This window comes from Ailuropoda melanoleuca, chromosome 12, assembly GCF_002007445.2.
Source record: "Ailuropoda melanoleuca isolate Jingjing chromosome 12, ASM200744v2, whole genome shotgun sequence".
NCBI lineage: Eukaryota > Metazoa > Chordata > Mammalia > Carnivora > Ursidae > Ailuropoda > Ailuropoda melanoleuca.
This window is the reverse complement of record NC_048229.1, coordinates 27,307,111-27,324,062: the sequence shown is the minus strand read 5'-3', so window position 1 is coordinate 27,324,062 and position 16,952 is coordinate 27,307,111. Positions and strand designations below refer to the sequence as shown.

General features: G+C 45.9%; 1 protein-coding gene across 7 annotated transcripts; it reads right to left on the bottom strand.

The window, feature by feature from the left end:
- Window positions 1–518: 518 nt before the first annotated feature.
- Window positions 519–16,952, bottom strand: LOC105241461 (V-set and transmembrane domain-containing protein 1). Of its 7 annotated transcripts, none has more exons than XM_034637779.1 (9): window positions 16,753–16,950; window positions 12,199–12,234; window positions 11,789–12,073; window positions 8,119–8,157; window positions 3,270–3,362; window positions 2,994–3,021; window positions 2,811–2,905; window positions 2,671–2,702; window positions 519–767 (listed from the first exon to the last, which is right to left on the bottom strand). In XM_034637779.1, exons 1-9 carry the CDS (start codon window positions 16,787–16,789, stop codon window positions 735–737), a joined length of 678 nt encoding a protein of 225 aa, XP_034493670.1. In that variant the 5' UTR covers window positions 16,790–16,950; the 3' UTR covers window positions 519–734. The 7 variants fall into 7 exon arrangements, with proteins under 7 accessions (XP_034493670.1, XP_011233983.1, XP_034493676.1 ...); XM_011235681.3 differs by having other exon boundaries at window positions 2,811–2,848; window positions 16,753–16,948; XM_034637785.1 differs by having other exon boundaries at window positions 11,789–11,981; window positions 16,753–16,945.

The following is a 16,952-nucleotide window of genomic DNA, read 5'->3' as shown; positions in this document are numbered from 1 at the left end:
TGCTTCTTTCCTTTTCTTTTCTCTTTTCTTTTCTTCCCCCCTTCCTCCCTTCCTCCCTCCCTCCCCCCCTCCCCCACTTCCTTTATTTTTAAGATTTCATTAGTTCATTTTAGAGCGAAAGAGAGCACGAGCAGGGGGAGGGGCAGAGGAAGAGGGAGAGAGAGAATCTCAAGCAGATTCTGCACTGAGCGAGGAGCCTGATGTGGGGCTCGATTCCACAACCCTAAGATCATAACCTGGGCTGAAACCAAGAGCAAGACGCTCAACTGACTGAGCCACCCAAGTGCCGCTCTTGTGCTCCTTTTCAAAATCCCTTTGTCTGTGGGAGGCCTCACCCAACAGCAGCCAGTGGACTTTTCTGGGGAACAGTCTTTCTACTTATGGGGTGCCATCCAGAATCCCCTAAGTGGGTCTTATAGTACCATCAGCCCATAAACAAAGGACATGTTTTAAGTCAATCCGTTCTAAAGCCACACTCCAGACTTTAGGAAAACCCAGCCAGTAATTCTTGAGAGGTGTGGAAGCAAAAAGGCAGAAAACTTAATTTTATTACTATGAATTAATGAGCCAAGGACACGGAGTGACCTGATTTCCATGTGTCCATTCATCCCACCATCTTAACCCCATGTTCTCCTTCCTCCAGGGCTCCGGCTGTCCTCCTTCACCTGCCTCATTGCACATTCACAGATCCTGAGGGCTCCTTGGCGGGGGACAGAAGCTGCCACAGGTATAGATCAGCATGGCTCACTCCCTGGGGGTCTTTCAGTCTTTGGGGGAAAGAGATGGGCGTTTAGAGCTTACTGTTCAATATGGTACCTACAAGCCACACATGGCGACTTACATTTAAGTGAATTAAAATCACATTTAATTCAAAACTTGGGTCCTCAGTTGCACCAGATGCATTTCGTATGTGGAATAGCCACGTGTAGCCAGGGGCTGTTGCATTGGACAGCTCAGCCGCAGGGCACATCCATCATCGCGGGCAGTCGTACTGGACAGCGCCATTCCAGGAATGGCTGTGTCTCGGGGAGGATGAGGGTTTTGACTCCGGTTTTAATAACATGATACTAATAACTACGACCTGTGCTAAGAACAATCATTGCAAATGTATGGTGTTGAGAATAAGAACCACCATCCCAGAAGAATACCTACTGGTTATGTAATATTAAGCTATTTTTAAAACAATTTTATTGAGATATAATTTCTATACCATGAAAGTCCCCTAATATAGGTGTGCAATTTGATGACATTTAATGAGTTTGTAGAATGATGTAGACTTCACTACAATAAGTTTTAGAACATTCGTCACCAAAAAAGTTCCCTTGTGCTCTCCTGGCTCCTGCCATAGGTAGCTATTGATTTTTCTAGAGATTTTACATAAATGGGACAATAGACAGTCTCCTGTATCTGGCTTTTTTCATACCTTAGCAGTGCATCCATTTACCACATGGATCTGTCACTCGTTTCTTCCTTTTTTAATTGTTGAATAGAATTTCAGTGTATGGAGGCATCACTTCATAATATTATGTTATTATAATATTATTATTATCAACAACTTGTTAATCAATGTCATTTACCCCACATTTAAAATAGACTAGATTTGTTCATTGATGGTTCATTTGTGAACCTGCAAACTATGTTTTCCATACCTTTAAAAAATATATGTATCTAAATGAATGCCATGTGCATAGATATTTTTAAAATACAACAGTGAACAATTTGCAGCTTTTGCTAATGCCTCTTTTTACTTTCTTTGGCATAAAGAATGAACCAATGAACCTCCGTGTCCTATGGAAAGACACATAAATGTCACCTGATAAAGGTTCTTAGAGGTAATGGTAATTCATGTTAAATCACAAATAAGCAGTATTTTAAATAGAAAAAAACTGATTGATGTACATTGATTAACATTTGTTAACTGATGCTTTCATGCCATCCATCTGACATTTAAAATTTGCCAGAAATTCCAGCAAACCCTCTATGTTTCGTGTCTCCCTGGATTCACACAGCCCTTTTCATGGGGGATTTTGATCCCCATTAGATAAGGGAGGGAATGAAGGGTCCAGATCACAGGGGTCTCGTGAGTTGTCTCAGACCAGACCGGTGATACACGGTAGCCATGGGGAGTTGGAGCCCAGCTGCTCTGGAATGCGGAGCACGTATTTCTTTGTTGGGTTACTGAGATATAACTGACATGTAACATCGTATGGGGCTAAGGGGCACCATGTGTTGATTTGGTACCTTCATGTTTTGCAACATGACCACCACCATAGTGTTAGCACACACCTCCATCCCGTCACATCATTACCATTTTTTTTTTTTGCAATGAGAACAATTAAGGTCTAGTCTCTTAGCAACTCTGAGGTTTGTGATACAGCACTGTGAACTATAATCACGGTGCTGTGCGTTACGCCCCTATGACTTACTTATCTACTAGTTGCAAGTCTGTGCCCTTTAACCAACATCTCCCCAGTTCTCCCACCCCTGGTAACCACCATTCTCCTCTCTCTCTTTATGAGTTTGGTCAGAGCACGTGTTTTTAAACACCATATTAATTGGCCTCTTGTCAGTTGTGTGAGCTGGGGGCTTCCAAGTGACTAGAGTATGGGCTAAACCAGGAGGCAGACGGGGTCGCCTGTGGTAGTAAGTGACCTCGTGGGGAGAACTCACCGAGACAGATATCCTATCCAGGTTGGATAAATCTGCATGTGAGTGAAAGGGGAAAAAAAAAATCAACTCTCAGATTGCAGGAAGGAGACTTATTCTTTCCATCCCACAATTCCCTTGTGGTTTCTTCCCTTACCACTCACCCGTAGCCTCCTGCTTGGGAAATTCAGAATGGCTGGTTCTGAGAGACAGAGACACATTAAAGTATGGGATCTGAAGACTGAGGGAGAGGATAAGGCTTTGGAGAGAAGAGGCGTGGGAATCACAGATGTGCGAACAGGGTCTCTGAGGAAGGGAGGGGCGCGAGAGATGTCAAGTGTATCTACCTCTTGGTGGCTTCTTCATGTGACGAACCTACAAAACAAAAAAATACAAGGAGGAATTGATGTAACGAGAAGATCCTTCAATTCATTCCCCTTCCCCAGCGTTTAAAACCGGTGCTTCCCTGGGGCGCCTGCGTGGCTCAGTCGGTTAAGCGTCCGACTCTGGATCTCAACTCAGGTCTTGATCTCAGGGTCTTGAGTTCAAGCCCTGCGTTGGGCTCCATGCTTACTGATTAAACAAGCAAACAAACCAACAAACCAGTGCTTCCCTGAACTCACCATGCTGGGTGCATCTGTTGATGAAGACGACCGAGAGGAAGAGGATCGAAATGGAGAGGCAGCTGAAGGTGGCAGCAAAGATTAATCCATTGGCTGGTGGGAGGGGAGCAGGTCGGAGAATCAGTTTGGCTCCTGAGACACCCTGATCGAGCTGAGCCCAACAGGTGTGAGCAGCCAGACAACTTGGCTCCCGAAACTAGCAGCTGCCACTTCCGACCTGGAACTTCCAATGACTATGGGAGTTTCCTTAATCTGTCTGACCTTCCGTTTCCCTGTTCAAAGTGAGGATAAGAACAGTAGCTGCTGGCCTGGATGGCAGGGGGTTAACTGGGTGGGCGCTCGCAGAGAGGGCCTCGCACGGGGGAAATCCCCAATAAACCTCTCAGCCATATCAATAATTCTGATTATTTATCGTGAGCCTCTCTGTGTCAGATGCTTCACGTGTGTTCTTCTCATCTTGACAAGAAGCACATGAGATGCTGGGAATGGACATTGGCGCAGACACTCTGGAAAGCAGTGTGGAGGTTCCTCAAGACGTTAAAAATAGAGCCGCCTACCCTGCGGCCCAGCAGCTGCACTACTGGGTATTTACCCCAAAGATACAGACGTAGTGAAGAGAAGGGCCACATGGGCCCCACTTGTTCATAGCAGCAGTGCCCACGATAGCCAAACTGTGGAAGGAGCCCAGATGTCCGTTGACAGATGACTGGATAAAGAAGATGTGGTCCATATACACAATGGAATATCACTCAGCCATCAAAAGAAGTGAAGTCTTGCCATTTGCAATGAAGTGGATGGAACTGGAGGGTATTATGCTAAGTGAAGTAAGTCAGAGAAAGACAATTTTCATATGGCCTCACTGATACGTGGAATTTAAGAAGCAGAACGGAGGAGCATAGGGGAAGAGAGGAAAAAATGAAACAAGAAGACACCAGAGAAGGAGACAAACCATAAGAGACTCTTTTTTTTTTTTTTTAAAGATTTTATTCATTTATGTGACACAGAGACAGCCAGCGAGAGAGGGAACACAGCAGGGGAGAGGGAGAGGAAGAAGCAGGCTCCCAGCCGAGGAGCCCGATGTGGGACTCGATCCCGGAACCCCGGGATCACACCCTGAGGCGAAGGCAATCGCTTTAACGACTGCGCTACCCAGGCGCCCCATAAGAGACTCTTAATCATAGAAAAACAAACTGAGTTTCAGCAACCCTCAGTTTGTTTGGGGAGGAGGCGTGGGGTGACTGGGTGATGGGCATGAAGGAGGGCACGTGATGTAATGAGCACCGGGTGTTAGGTAAGACCGATGAGTCACTGACCTCCACGTCTGAAACTGGTAATACATTGTATGTTAATTAATTGAATTTAAATAAAATAACATTAAATTTTTAAAAAAGCACATAAGATAGCTTTATAGGGGCGCCTGGGTGGCACAGCGGTTAAGCGTCTGCCTTCGGCTCAGGGCGTGATCCTGGTGTTATGGGATCGAGCCCCACATCAGGCTCCTCTGCTATGAGCCTGCTTCTTCCTCTCCCACTCCCCCTGCTTGTGTTCCCTCTCTCGCTGGCTGTCTCTATCTCTGTAGAATAAATAAATAAAATCTTAAAAAAAAAAAAAAGATAGCTTTATGTTCCTATTTCATTCCAACGTGAACCAAGTATCCAGAAGTTAAGGGAATTGCTCAAGTCACACAGCCGGGATGGGCTTCACATCCTGGTACGTGTAACCTTTTCGGCCGGTCGGCCACAGGTCCGGGCAGCTCCGTGCTGGCCTCTGGGTGTGGAAACCCCAGAGAAGTGACCTCACGATCTGGGGAGATGCACGTTTACCCAAATAACTGTGATGCTGCCGAGGGAACAGTAAGTCCCATCCCAGATGAACGAAAATCCAAACTCTCTCCCAGTTCAAGAGTAGTTTAAATGGTATATATACTGGAATATTATTCGGCCATAAAAAAGTAGAAAATCCTGCCATCCGTGATAGCACAGATGAGCCTGGAGGGCGTTATGCTAAGTGGGGTGAGCCAAAGGCAAGTACTACGTGATTACATTGCACTTACACACGGAATCTAAAACAAAATTTAAAAAAAAAATTGAACTCGTAGAAGCAGAGTGGAGTGGTGGTGGCCAGGGGCGGAGGGCAGGGGGAGGTGGGGAGAGGCTGGTAAAAGGCTACCAGCTTCCAGTGAAAAGATGAGTGATTGCTGGAGATCCAGTGCACAGCATGGTGACAATGCTTGACAACCACAACTGAAATTCGCCAAGAGTCGGTCTTATACATTCTCATAAATCCAAAGGTAAACCCGCGAGGGGAGCGTGCGTTCATTAACTGGATCCTTCCACGGCGTGCACATGCATCAAACCAACACGTTGTACGCTTCCGTCAATTATACCTCAAGCAGGTGGGGTGAGAAGGAGAGGCGCGGGATGAGAGCACCGAGCTTGCGGGGCTGCGTAGTGATGGAAAGCGCTGGCTTCAGAGCTCAGAGCCTAGAATCTGACTCATTTGTAGGATAATGAGATTGCAGTGATAATGATTATTTTCTCCCCCGATATCCCACCCACACCTGTCTCCCTCTGTAACAAATGATGCCAGCACGCCTCCACCCCTGCTCACCCAGATCCCTTTGCCATTTTTATGCACTCGGATCATGGTTTCTTTCACTCCCCAACGTGAACATTTGCATCTCTTTGGCGGGGGACTGCCGGGAAGGACCCCAAAGGCCTCAGGATCTACGTATCGCAGGGACACCTCTTCACTGTGACTGCCATTTGTGGGAGCATGGATGCCCTAGCCCGGCACTGAGCCAAAGACACCACGGAGGGATGCGCACATCCCACTCTTGCTCTGTCCTTTTCTTCTCAGCCCTCCTTCCCCTGCACCCCTGCAATGTCACTTTCACATTAATACTTATTGGAGTCTTCTAGAAGCACTGAATCCAAGAGACCCTCAAAAGCAGCAAACTATCAGCGCATCTCCAAGGACATAAGAAAGCAGGGTGGGAACAGTTGTTCCCAGACTAGGGGGGCCCCGTAAGGCCCTGCCTTACCCTTCGTCTAGCCAATGGCTTCTCTCACACAGCAACTCACTAGAAATGAGAAGTAAGCTATCACAGGACTTTCCCCTTCATACGTCGCCACAGCCTACTGATCTGAGTTCACCCTGAGATGTCCACATTTCCTGGCCAAATTTCACATCAGTCTTTGCAAACCACCAGAATAGATTACAGAGTCTCTGGTGTCAGTGTGAAGGAATCACACGGAGCAGTGGGATACAGCTTGCCAGGGGGTCAATGAGGTCACAGGCTGCAGAGAGGAAGCCTGGCCTTGTGTGCCCGTACACATCTGTACATACGGCTGGGGGCATCACGTCTGCGCTTAAAGACTTTATTCCATTTAGGATTGCTATAAATAATATAAATATATTTCAAATATAAATTTGAACTCAGAAAGTACATCTCAAGAAATGATCTACACGCCCACTAGGATGTCTATAATAAAATAAAAGGAAAATAAGGGTTGGCAAGGATGTGGAGATATTGGAACCCACATGTATTACTGGTGGGAATGTAAATTGGTGTGGCCACGTTGGAAAACAATCTGGCAGTTTCTCAAAAAGTTAAACATAGAGTTACCATATGTCCCAGCAATTCTACTCCTAGGTAGATACTCAGGAACATTGGAAGCAGGGACTCAAACAGGTGCTTGTCCACCAATGCTCAGAGCAGCATGAATTGCGATACCCAAAAGGTATGAACAACCCAAGTGTCCATCATGGGGATGGGAATGGGGAGAGATTGCTTATGGGGAAGGAGATTTCATTTGGGGGTGATGAGAATGTTCTGGAATTATAGAGTGGTGATGGTTGCACAACGTTGTGAACGTACCAAATGCCACTGAATCGTGTACTTTAAAAGGGTGGATTTATGGGATGTGAATTATGAATCAATAAAAAAGAAAGAAAATAAGTAATGCGAGAGCTAGAAGCATGAACGCTCCTCTTCCCCTCTCACCCATCACGAGACTTCCCGCCTTATTTCCGATACTTCCATGATCCTTGACTCTATCAGATTTCATATCTCTCCCAGAAAACATTCCTGGGGTGAATTATGTTCATAAAGCTGCAGTAGAAATCATTTCCCAAGTCTGCTAATACTGCATAAAAACATCTTCCAAGGCTAGTACTTAGGCGAGGACATGTTGGGAGATACCTTTAAAAAAACAAAACTGGTTATGCCAGCATAGACTCTAATGACAGCCTTGAACAATTTTGGCTCTTGGAGCAGATTACAGGGAGGTTATGAGTTGCAGAAATTAAGGATGAGTAAGCAACTAGATGCCAACTTACATTATATATTTGGCCATTAAAATCTGGATGAGCTCCTGTTTTTATCCAAAGATGCCAAAAGCTCGAAGTTTTTACAAGCATCTCCGAGGATAGACTCTTAGTCAATTCCTCATGGAAAAGCAACATCAGAGACAAATAACTTCATATTCACCTGTTTTTGAGAACTTTAAAGCTTTAGCAAACCCTTGATCACACACGTTCCCAAAGCACCTGGGCTCCATGGGTCCCCATCCCATTGCCCAAACCAGACACACAAGCTCATCCCCATTCTTCACAAAACTCCGCGATGGTTTTTCATTATGTAAAATAACAAACGACACACCTCTAGTCGTTTTACCCATCCTTAACCCATGAGGAGCTTGGGGGTCATCTGCCCAGAAAGGCAGTCATTCTCCCAGTGACCGTCAGAAAGCAGGCGTCAAGAATCTTCTGTGCCTTTTAATCAAAAGGGACTGCCTGCCTCATAAGGTGGGTATAATTTGGAAAAACACCTCTCAAATTATCTTACCATTTTTCACTTCAGTAGCTCCACGTCCATCAAGGTCATCTAGAAAACAGGATGCAGGGGGGAGAAGGTCACAATGATAGAGTGGAAACCTTGGGGACGTAGGTCCTCATATTCTGCTTATGGACTGTAAGCCCTCTTTGGGAAGCAGAGAATGTCTTTTCCACTCTTGGGATGCTCACTGAGTCCCCAAACCAGGGCCAGAACGTTAGATGGCTCTTTTTTTTTCTTTTTAAAGATTTTATTTATTTATTTATTTATTTATTTATTTATTTATTTATTTATTTATTTATTTGTTTATTTATCTAGTTAGTTAGTTCGTTAGTTAATTAGTTAGTTAAAGGAGTGGGGAGAGGCAGAGGGAGAGAATCTCAAGCAGACTCCATGCTGAGCACAGAGCCTGACACGGGGCTTGATCTCATGGCCCTGAGATCATGACCTGAGCCGAAATCAAGAGTCAGGTGCTCAACGACTGAGCCACCTAGGTGCCCCTGGATGGCTCTTTTTCATACTCCCGGAGTTTGATATTATTTTTAATAACAAGAACATTTATAAATGATCCCACTAATTTCCCCCTTCCAGTCCTCTTCCTTGCCAGTCTTCCCTATCCCAGGAAGGAGCACCCCCATTTTGCAAATATTTTCTCCCATTCAGTAGGTTGTCTCCTCATCCTGCTGACTGTTTCTCCTGCTGTGCAGAAGCTTTTTGCTTGATGCCATCCCACTTATTTATTTTTGCATTTGTTTCTTGTGCTTTATGTATCATATGCAAAAAAAAATTATTGCTGAGATCATGCAAAGGAGTTTTTCCCATTTTCTTCTAGGAGTTTTTTTTTTTTTAAAGATTTTATTTATTTATTAGAGACAGCTAGTGAAAGAGGGAACACAAGCAGGGGGAGTGGTAGAGGAAGAAGCAGGCTCATAGCAGAGGAGCCTGATGTGGGGCTCGAACCCATAACGCCGGGATCACGCCCTGAGCCGAAGGCAGACGCTTAACCGCTGTGCCACCCAGGCGCCCCTCTTCTAGGAGTTTTATGCCTTGGCATCCTACGTTTAAGTCTTTAATACATTTTGGGTTAATTTTTGTGAGTGGTGTAAGATGAGGGTCCAATTTCATTCTTCTGCGTGTGGTTATCCAGTTTCCCAACATCATTTATCGAAGAGACTGTCCTCTCCCCATTGAGTATTTTTGGCTCCCCTGGAAAATATTAGTTGACTGTATATGTGAGGGTTTAATTCTGGGCTCTTGATTCTGTCCCATTGATCTGTGTGTCTGTTTTTATGCCAGTGCCATACCATTTGGATTACTCTAGCTTTGTAATATAGTTTGAAATCAGGATGTGTGATATGCCCGGCTTTGTTCTTCTTTCTCAGTATTGCTTTGGCTATTCAGGATCTAACGGTTTTTTGGTTGCGTCTTTAGGATTTTCCATATATGAGATTATATCATCTGCAAATAAAGACAGTTTTACTTCTTCCTTTCCAGTTTGGGTGCCTTTTATTTCCTTGTCTTGCTTGATTGCTCTGGCTAGGACTTCTAGTACTATGTTGAATAGGAGTGGGAAGAGTGGACGTCCTTGTCGTGTTTCTAATCTCAGAGGAAAGATTTTGACCTTTCACCTTTGAGTATTAGGCTAGCTGTGGGCTTGTTGTGTATGTCCTGTTATGTTGAGATGCATTCCCTCTATACCTGATGTGTGGAGAGTTTTTAATCTTGAAAGGACGTTGTATTTTGTCAAACGCTTTTTCTGCTTCTCTTGAGATGATCATATGATTTTTTGTCCTTCATTCATTAATGGGGTCTATGACATTTATTGTGTTTTTGTTTTATTTGTTTTTGGTTTTTTTCCCCATTTATTGTGTATGTTGAACCATCGTTGCACCCCAAGGATAAATCCCACTTAACCATAGCATATGATCTTCTTAATGCACTGCCAAATCTGGTTGCTAATATTTTATTGCGAATTTTTGCATCTGTGTTCGTCAGGAATATCGCTCTGTAGGTTTTTCCTGGTGTTGCTATCTGGCTTTGGTATCAGGATAATGCTGGCCTCATGAAATGAGTGAGGAATGTTCCCTCTTCTTCAGTTTTTTTCTAAGTAGGCTCCACACCCAACGTGGGGCTTGAACTCATGACCCTGAGATCAAGAGTCACATACTCAATCGACTGAGCCAGCCAGGCACCCCCACGTCTTCATTTTTTAAAATAAGAGTTTGAGAAAGATTGGCATTATTTCTTCTTTAAATGTCTGGTAGAAATCACCAGTGAAACCACTGGGTTGTGGGCTTTTCTTCACTGGGACTTTTTGATTATTGAGGCAATCTCCTTAACTCTTACCCATTTCTCTATTTACCACATATTTTATTTTCTGAATTTGACACTTTGATATCTTGGGACCTTGCTGACCCTGGAGAGATCCTCCCCCAAGGGTATCCACTTCCCCAGGTGCACCTCTCAAGTGCAAACCAACCAATCCAGAGCTCATACTCCCAACCACCTCCTCTATGGCTGTCATACTCTGGGTCACCATCCCCTTGCCCTAATCACTCCAGGGCCAGATACCAGACAATCAGGGACAGCCTCTATACCCCAGAGCCAATCCTAAGCCTGTTCCTTCCCATAGAAACCACAGTAAAGGTGTTTGTCCTGTCTTATCCCTCCCTCTGCTTCCTGACTGACCCTGGTGCTTCTCTGTGGGGTCCTGCATGGCATGGCTATACCCCTCTTCTTGGGAACGCTAACAGACTCTTTCTTTTTTAAAAAAAAATTTATTTGAGAGAGAGAGCACAAGAGAGAGCACAAGCAGGGGGTGGGGCAGAGGGAGAGGGAGAAGCAGACTCCCTGCTGAGCAGGGAGCCTGACACAGGGCTTGATTCCAGGACCCTGGGATCATGATGCAAGCCAAAGGCAGACACTTAACTGACTGAACCACCCAGGTGCCCCCAAACTATCTTTTTCTCAATGACAATCATCTCTTCATCTTTGGCCGTACTCTACCTCAAATTTTCTATTAATACCTATATTCTTTTAAAAAAATATTTATTTATTTATTTATTTATTTATTTGACAGAGAGAGAGAGTACAAGCAGGGGGAGTGGCAGGCAGAGGGAGAGGGAGAAGCGGGCTCCCCCCTGAACAGGAAGCCCAATGCGGGGCTCAGTCCCAGGACCCTGGGACCATGACCTGAGCTGAAGGCAGATGCCTAACCAACTGAACCACCCAGGCACCCCTAATACCTATATTCTAAAACACTCTCCCACATCCACGTCATTGATACACACTCAGAATCTCCAATGAGAGCCTGTCCCCACACTCATTTCCCATTTCCCCCATACTTTATGCTCAAGTGGTCCCATCTGTCTGTTTCCTGGACTCTTCCTTCCCCAGCCAACTTCCATCACAGGAGAAGGGAGATGAGCCTCAACAGAAAACCTGAAGCTGCCTTTGTCAACTTTTTTTTTTTTTGTAAGATTTTATTTATTTATTTGACAGACAGCGAGAGAGAGAGAGAGAGGGAACACAAGCAAGGGGAGTGGGAGAGGGAGAAGCAGGCTTCCCGCCAAGCAGGGAGCCTGATGCGGGGCTGGATCCCAGAATGCTGGCTGGGATCATGACCTGAGCGGAAGACAGACGCTTAACGACTGAGCCACCCAGGAGCCCCTGCCTTTCTCACCTTTGACCTCCAGCTGGAGGTAGTCACTCTCCCCTGACCACTCCTGGGAGTCCATTGTCTTGTAGGTGCAAAAGTACATCCCAGCATCCTTCGGCTCCAGGTGAGTGAGGAGAAATTCAGCCTTGTGTCCTGTGGATCGCTGTTCCTGCCTGTACCCGGAGTCCTGCAGCTTCCCCAGCGTGAACGTCACATTCTGGAAGTGAGACTGGCACCTCAGGGTCACGTTCCCTCCGTGTCCAACCACTAAGCTGGACAAGGCACTGAGGGAGGGTTTGGGAAGCGTCTCTGGAAAGAATCGAGAGTTAGTCGGACTCTTCTTATGATGACCACCAGTACCCTCCCAGAATTCAGAGGATTAAGGAGGAAATTTGGGTTGCAGGAGGAGATAGAGTTTATGCAAGAAAACTCACCATTCTTTTTCTCATCTGCAAAGCCCAGGCTAAGCCCTGGAAGAGAAACCCTCATGAGACATGGATTATAGACTCATCTTTGAGTACATATCAGGCAGAGAATGCATGACTGATTTGTTCAGGACCCATCCTATTTCTTGAAGGTACTACCTTGGATTGATTTTTTACCTTTTACTTAGTCCCGTTGTTTCTCATTCAGGAGCTATGTTTATGTACAAAATTCCAGCAACCTTTTGTGATTTACCATGTTGCTTTCATGATCAAGCTTTCTTTTACTATCTAGACATCATTGCATGTTTACCTATATTTTCCTCTCCTGCTTTCTATGACTGCCCTTTTCACCCTTTGCCACTTCAGTAACACAATGGTTATTTTACTGTGGAGTGTGAGCAGAGGGTTTCCTCCCTGATTCAAATGGAGAGAAGGCGCTCTCTCTGATCAGGTTCTTTTCACAAGGAGTTCAAGACATTCGTGGTCCTAAAGCATGCGGCTTTGATCTTCACACACGTCAGACCCTACCTCTCCTGTGTTCTGTTCTGTGTGTTTCATTCTGGGATAGGAAGGTCATCCCTTGGATGGAAATAATGGGAAACCAGTCTTGGGGTCTGTCAAGAGGTGAAGCTAGAATTTCTCTAGATGCAAGAGTATCTCAGGACGTCTGGGCCTTGTTTAAACTCAGGGGTCAACTCACAACATGGACCCCCCAAGTTTCACCAAGAAGGAAGGAGGTGGGGGCCTGAGGGGGCACTTTCAGTGATGGTGGCTGGGACTCGTAGGTAGGATGTCATCCCCTGGGTGGTCAGGGGATCCTAGGTCTCATGGTCCCTTTTTAGGCCTCTCCCCACAACCTGCTTTTAGACTCATGTTGTCTCGGCTCCGGTATCAGACAATATTCTGCTCAAACAGTGATTCTTTTTTTTTTTTTTGAAGTAAGCACACAGGTGACGTTAGTTCATTTTGCCTTACCATACTGGAGAATAGGGTATAAACGTGATGGAGAGGTTCTCTTTCTTTAACAAATAAAGCTGTATCTACTTGAGTTTCACAACATGATGATCTGTATAGACACACGTAGAATGATCACCACAATCAAGCCAGTTAACACGTCCATCAGCTCAGAGAGTTACCCTGTATGTGCGTGTGCGTGTCTGTGATGAGAACACAGAATTATTAACTACAGTCTCCACACCGTGCATTGGATTCCTCAGAACCTGTCCCTCTTTCCTAACAAGGGACCACCGTGGACGTAGACAAGGAGGACTGGCCACACAGAGGGAACTGTCATTGAGGGGAATGCAGGATAACTTGCAAAAAAGCACATTTCTCCGGAAAGAAGTACAGTAAACACCCACCAGTTATCAAGTGTCTGTCATTTGGCTGACCCTTTACAGACACCACTGACATGCTTGTATTCTTTAGCAGGTTGTTGGCAGACAGCTGTCATCTACCCTGCGGCTCCCTGCTCTGAACACTCTCCAGCCTTGTTAGGTGCTAGCACCTTCCCTGAGATAGGAAGGCGTGGGGACATTGGAAACCACAGCTCCCTAAACACTAATGTGATACTGTGATTTACGATAAGAAACACACATTTGGTCTTTGTCCTGGTTCCTGGCACACGGCTGCTAAAACCCTTGGAATTTTCTTAACCATGTCTTTTTTAAGTCTATTTATTTATTTATTTTAGTAATCTGTACGCCCAACGTGGGGCTCGAACTCACGATCCCGAGATCAAGGGATCATGCTCTTCTAACTGAATCAACCAGACACCCACCTTTGGAATTTTCTAACCGTTGAATGCAACGCAAGTGTCTTTCCTTATGTTAATGAAGTGACTTTTGGATTACACCTAAGGATGAGGGCTGGTTGCCAGGGGAACCAACCATCTGATGACAAGGTTAGAACATTCGATTCTCCCTCCTGGACCTCTGGGAAAGAGAGAGGGGTTGGAGATGGAATCAATCGTCAATGGCCATGATTTAATCAAGTGTGCTTATGTAATGAAGCCTCTAAAAGGGGGGGGCGGTTCAGAGAGCTTCCGAGGTGATGAACAGGTGGAGGTGCAGGGAGAGCGGCGTGCCTGGAGAGGACGTGGAAGCTCTGCTTCCTCTCCCCATACCTGGCCCTCCACGTCTCTTCCATCGGGTTCTTCCTGAGTTATACCCTTTTATAATATACTGCTAATCTATTAAGTTAACTATGTCTGTGAGTTCTGTGAGCCTCTCTAACAAATTAATCGAACTCAAAGAGGGGGTCATGGGAACTCCTGATATACAGTCCGTTGATCAGGTGACAACCCGATGAACCGTTGGCATCTAAATTGGGAAGGAGGCAGTCTTGGGGGCACTGAGCCCTTGCCTACAGGATCTGACGCTAACTCCAGGCAGATAGTGTCAGAAGTGAGGTAAGTTACAGGACACCCAACTGGTGTTCAAGAGTTGGTGTCCGGGCCCCACCCTCACACATCGGAATTGGGCACCAGACCTGGATCTCTAGGTTACTGTTAAATCACAATTTAACTCATCTTTTGAACTTGTCATCTGGAAAGCTTAAAAATTTTATGTAAAACCTTATTCGGATTATGTTATATAAAATATTATCCTATTCTATTTTAGAAAGAAATGTAGCGGTGATACATCATGGATGGACCTCAAGAACATCATTCCAAGAGAAAGAAGCCGGACACGAAAGGTCACATGTATGGCTCCATTTACATGGTGTACCCAGAATAACTACATCTGCAGAGACAGAAAGTAGGTGGGTGGCTTCCCCTCCCAGGGAAGGGGGACGGCAAGTGACTGCTTTGTGGGCACAGCGTTTCCTTTACGGGTGATGAAAACATTTGTGGTGGTTACACAACATTGTGGATGTCTAAAATGCCAGTTGATTGTCTCCTTTAAAGTGGTTACTCTTATGTGAACTGTATCACAATACATTTTTAAAATTTTACGTAAGCTGGGTACACGTACCCTCTGTACTAAAGATGTGTAAAGATTCAAATATCAGAAGTGTGCCCGAAATAAGATGAAGTGGAAATGACTAGTTGTGTGAGTTTAGGCAAGCAACCTCCGTGAAGTGCAACGGTGGCTCTGGCCTCCAGAGCAGCCTGACCCAGGGATTCAGTGCTGTTGGGGTCTTTTCTCTCGGCTGCCAGGTCCCATTCCCTCCGAATATATTCAGACAGGACCAGGAGCCTGGAAGCGGGCTGTAGGCAGCTACACTCTAGCATCTTTGGAAGCTCACACTCAGACCAAAATTTATCTGAGTCCCAATGCCAGTTTGAGAAACTTCCTGAGAGAGCTGGACAGGCTTGCTTTTCATCACGGACCCATCCCTGGAGTAATGGTTATTTGTGTTCCCCAGAAGGGTACGTTCAAGTCCTCAACCCCAGAACCTGTGAATGTGAACTTATTTGGAAATAGCATTACTTGGGAGTAGGCTGGTGCCATAATTCAGTATGACTGGCTTGCCCATAAGAAGAGGTGGAGAGGTGTAGACAGATGCAGAGGGAAGCTGGCCACCCGAAGCCATGAGGCATTGCAGCAAAGCCTCTGCAAATGAGGAACCCAAGGACCGCCTTCCATCCCCAGAAGCGAGGAGAGCCTGGAACAGATTCTCCCTTGGGGCCTGAGAGCCCTCAGAAGGAACCAACTGTGCTGGCACCTTGATCGTGGGCTTCTGGCCTCCAGAACTGGGAGAGAATAGATTTCCGTTGTTGAAGCCACGTGGCATGTGGCACTTTGTCACGGCAGCCCCGGGAAATGAATACGGGCAGGACGAGGTCAGTCTCTTGACTGCCCAACTGATTCTGCCCTGCAGCTGGAGCTTTGCGGTATAGTGACTGACAGCCACCCCTAGAGCTCAAAAGTCTGGGGGGGGGCAGCATTAACCCAAAGGAAGGGCTGCATTCCAGAAGAAGGAAGAAGGAACTGGGGCAGATGACAAGTCCTGATTTCCTCTACACGCACCACTCAGCCCCACCTCACGAAAGAGGAACTGGGGCTTGGTCAGTGGAGCTGCTGGTGCACAGTCTAGAGCTCCTATGAGACCAAGCCAAAGTCATAATCCCGGGTCTTCCTTTTTACAGGCTGAGGTCCCTTTGACTACATCATGTTCAAGTTGAGGACAGTTAAAATCAGTAGAGCAAGGGCTGATCAGAAAATTTTCTTTTCATCCATTGTCTCCAGACGTAGCCCTTCTCTGTAATCTTGGTCTATACCCAAACCCACAACTCCACAGCCTACGTATCTCGCCCCCCTATATGCCCACAAACATTCATGGCAAGACTGGTATGTGGATTAATTAGGTTTGGAGACCTCATGGGAGCTCTGCATTTCTCAGCCGAGTAAACGAGGGTGTCACCCCACATCTCTGAACCTCACTTCCCTGTGTCCTATGTGCGAGCACCAGAACAGAGGCATGTCGTACCACAGCCCACGAAACTCTGACAGGTAGCATGTGTCCAGTACAGAGAAGACATCATTTCGCATCAACCCCCGCTTCACCGTGAATTTTCTCATCCACCCAAACCCATCTGTCCCAGTCCTGGAGACTTACCAAGGCAAAGCAGGGACAGGAATTCTGTGAGCATCATGTCCCTTCCACCCAGACCAAGATCCCGTCTTCAGTTTTACAGTTCAAAGGAAGAAGGGGGACTGGGCCATCTCAGGTCCCTCCTGCCCACTTTGTCCCCAGGTTGTGTTGGTAGAGGTTTTACTCTGACGCTTTTGTTCTCCACTGCCTGGTGTACAGTTTCC